General features: G+C 30.6%; 1 protein-coding gene across 1 annotated transcript; it reads right to left on the minus strand.

Annotated features, from left to right (window-relative positions):
- Positions 1 to 1,119: 1,119 nt before the first annotated feature.
- Positions 1,120 to 2,244, minus strand: LOC147807556 (degenerin mec-4-like). Its single transcript, XM_087166685.1, has one exon. The coding sequence runs from the start codon at positions 2,242 to 2,244 to the stop codon at positions 1,120 to 1,122; it is 1,125 nt and encodes a 374-aa protein (XP_087022811.1).
- Positions 2,245 to 3,384: the final 1,140 nt, after the last annotated feature.

Here is a 3,384-nt window from a genome sequence, read left to right on the forward strand (position 1 = left end):
AAAAGTTCAAGTTTTTTAAACAGTCTGGTGACGCTTTCTACTCCTCCGAGATTAATATAATAAAAAACAACGTGATGTTGCTTCAAGCTATGTTCACGAGTTGACAATTCAGAAGTATAGTCATATTCATTACTTATTACCCTCTTCGCGTTTACTTCCAGCACTTCAATGATGTCTATAGCTGCTATTTTTTTCCTTATAGTTTACCTTCCTCAGATTATTTTACCGACTTCAACTCAACGTTCAATCAACTTCATGATGGATAGACGTTAGGCAGATCCTGGTGTCCAGCAGTGTGTGAATCCTGGTGCCAGTTCTAAATTTATACGGTAGCAGCGGCTATTATGCTGTCTGTCCAAAATTTTCTGTCAAAATTCCTTTCCCTTGAAAGCGTTACTTTGAAAGGCTGTTCCTTTATCCCTCCTACAAGCGTACATGTATGCATATAATATATATAATACCTATACGCTCTTTATAAATTTGTACATTCAGACAACAAAGAATCTAAAATTATCAGTTTTAAAAAATATATATAGCTTTTGGAACGAAAATAGTTTCCAATTTGAAATACCCCACTTAGGTATTAGGTAATCAAGTAGGGAAAATGTAGGCTTCTTGAATTGAATAATTTTCTTATTTATTGGTCGAATTTCCTCTTAGAGATATCGTAGATTGACTATAGTAATGCACATTTTTAAAATTTCTTCAGAAAAACTATTATTACATTACTTTTTAATTTGAAATACAGTGCTTTTATAATAAATAATTCGTGACTTTTTTCAAATTATTTTCAAAGATGGCAACCGAGAAACGCGTTTTTTATTCTTAGATTCTTTTAAAAAAGGTACCAACACAATGGACTGAAAAATTATTGTTCCTTTTTATGGGACTGACATATATTTTATACTTATTTCTCCAATACTTATCCATACAATCGCAAAATATCTATTCAAATCAGTCATTAAACAAAATTTTCTTTTTAAATAACAAATGAATTAAATAATTATGGACAAATTTTCGATATATATCAATCGAAAAAGAGAGTCATCCAGATCTGTTTGTTACTAACACAAACTTATAATGTTAAATTTATAAATGTAACAAAACAATTTTTGGCAATTACAGAAAATGTCTTATTGCTTTCATTAAATACTCAACTTTTACCCATAATGAAAATGCAGAAGCCCCGAAGCAAAGTCCAAGAGCACCACCAAAATAACCGAAAAGTTCGTCACTTCGATAAACAGGTACCTGCTTCATCATTACTTTCTTAGAAAATTCGAAATTAACTTTCAGTAAAGCAAACCTTTCCCTAAAATATTTTAAATACGTCTTCCAACTCATCAAAGAAGAGTTATCAGATGTAAGAAACTGGTTGAAATAATTTTCCGAAGGCCAAACTGCTTTCGAAACATGCTGATCAAAATTTACTGATAAACATGGATATGGACATTGACAGTCGAATTTGCCGATAGCCAAATCCCTAAGGGCATCCTCTAAACAACACATTTGCACTGTGTCAGTCAAGTTACAATGTCTTTTATTTATTTGAACTGCGTGAATTGTTGGATCAACGCACCCACATTTGATGTAACTAACATTTTGAATACACGATTTGATGCAATCGCTTTGACTCAAGTTGGCGTCATAAGTTTTGCATTCATCTTTGTAAGGTATTGGTAATCGTTCCATCACAGTTTCGCCAAGTGTAATGCTTGTCTCAAATCCAGCGCTGAGGAATATTCCTTTTTCTTCCAGATTGGGTAGTTCCGAGGAATTGTGGATTAATACTTTTATTCCAAGGCTTGGCGATACTTTATCCATATAGGAACTTTCCTCGATATCCAAGAAAAGTTCTAAACCGCGATAAGGTAAATATCTGCTTGCTTTTATGTCGGCTGTTTTTTTAAAGGTGAAGCAATTTCCATACTGCAGGTTTGGAAACAAAATGAAATCTTGAGGTTGGCAGTTTTTTCCATTGAAAGTGCATTTGGTGATTAATTCTTGAAAACGGTATCCGGCATACATTCTACTTTTCTCATCCATATTCGAATAATTAGTGAGGAACTCTAATTCAAAATTTCCAAGATGGTGATTTGTTTTGTTGACGTGTGTTCCACACGAGAAGAAATTCCTTCTTTCAGACGAAATTAAGAATGGTAAATTCGCAGATTCTTTGATTGGCTTTGGACAATTTTCCATTGGTTCGCTGTCTTTCATGCAACGATGATACAGTCTTTTCATTCGATTTAAATTGCAGATGGTGACAGAGGGAACATTGCTCTTTTCTTCGATTTCAAACGATAAATCAATAAGAACGGGGTAACTTAAATAGTTGTCTAAGTATCGGAAAGTATTATATGTAAAAGCGAAAAAGCAAAAAATTGAAAACAAAACTTTTATTATTTTTTCTATTAAGAATATCATTTAATTATTTAAGAGACTAACAAAACTATCTTCTTTCAGTTCAATCAGCGATTTTTTTACCTTGATTTTGAAATTAAAACAGATGAGAATTTTAATTAAAATAATTTATGTTAGAAAGGTCATTTATCCAAAAGAAAATTAGGATTATTTGATTTTTATCAACGATACAAAGTGCCATAAAAAGAGTTATATACTTCAATTCGCAGTTTAAAAATCATGTCCCATGTAAATATTATATATTGCAGCATAAAACGCATTTCTACATGCGTTCTAGAGGCTAGAAATAATATTTCTTTATTTAAAAAAAAAAAAAAAAAAATGGATAAAGGATTCATTATAAACAACGCTCTCTTTGTTGACTGCAATATTTATTTGTAATCCCTTAAATGAATGACATGCAGAGTAATTTATAATAAAAAATGTATTTTTAAAAAAAAAAATTATTGGAACCTTTTTTAAGTAATCATTATGCCATTTATTTTGTCACGCAAATGTCATATCGGGTAATCGATTAAGTTATTAAGTAGCAAAAGCGGTGTCTGCATGGAAGTCATCAAATCCAATATTATTTCTCAAAATAAATTTATTTCTAAAATACATGAAGGAAGAAAAAAAAGAAATGGAAACTTAAACTTAACTGATTAACTTTTGGCTGATTTCTGATAAGAAATTAAAAGAATTATAAATTTCCTTGTTGTCATTAATTATAATACACAACCAATGTTGCTATGAACTGGAAATAATTTTTTTAAAATGATAGCAAAATTGAGAAAACAATGTTTTAAATTATTCCTATCTGCATAAAACTAGGATTAGGGGGCCATTTGAATCAATTTAAGAAATTAGTGTAACTGCAGATGGCGACTCACATGCTAAAAAAGTCTTTTTCAATGAGCTAATTTTCATAATTATGGTGCTATTAGAATGAAAGAAAAAGTCGAAACTGTATTTAAAATA

Source organism: Parasteatoda tepidariorum, chromosome 6 (genome assembly GCF_982258835.1).
Source record: "Parasteatoda tepidariorum strain Cologne lab strain chromosome 6, Ptep-v5.0, whole genome shotgun sequence".
Taxonomy (NCBI): domain Eukaryota; kingdom Metazoa; phylum Arthropoda; class Arachnida; order Araneae; family Theridiidae; genus Parasteatoda; species Parasteatoda tepidariorum.

What these genes read in the sequence shown, in the direction of transcription:
- LOC147807556 (XM_087166685.1), bottom strand. Translation starts at nt 2,244, where the DNA reads ATGAAAAGACTGTATCATCGTTGCATGAAAGACAGCGAACCAATGGAA.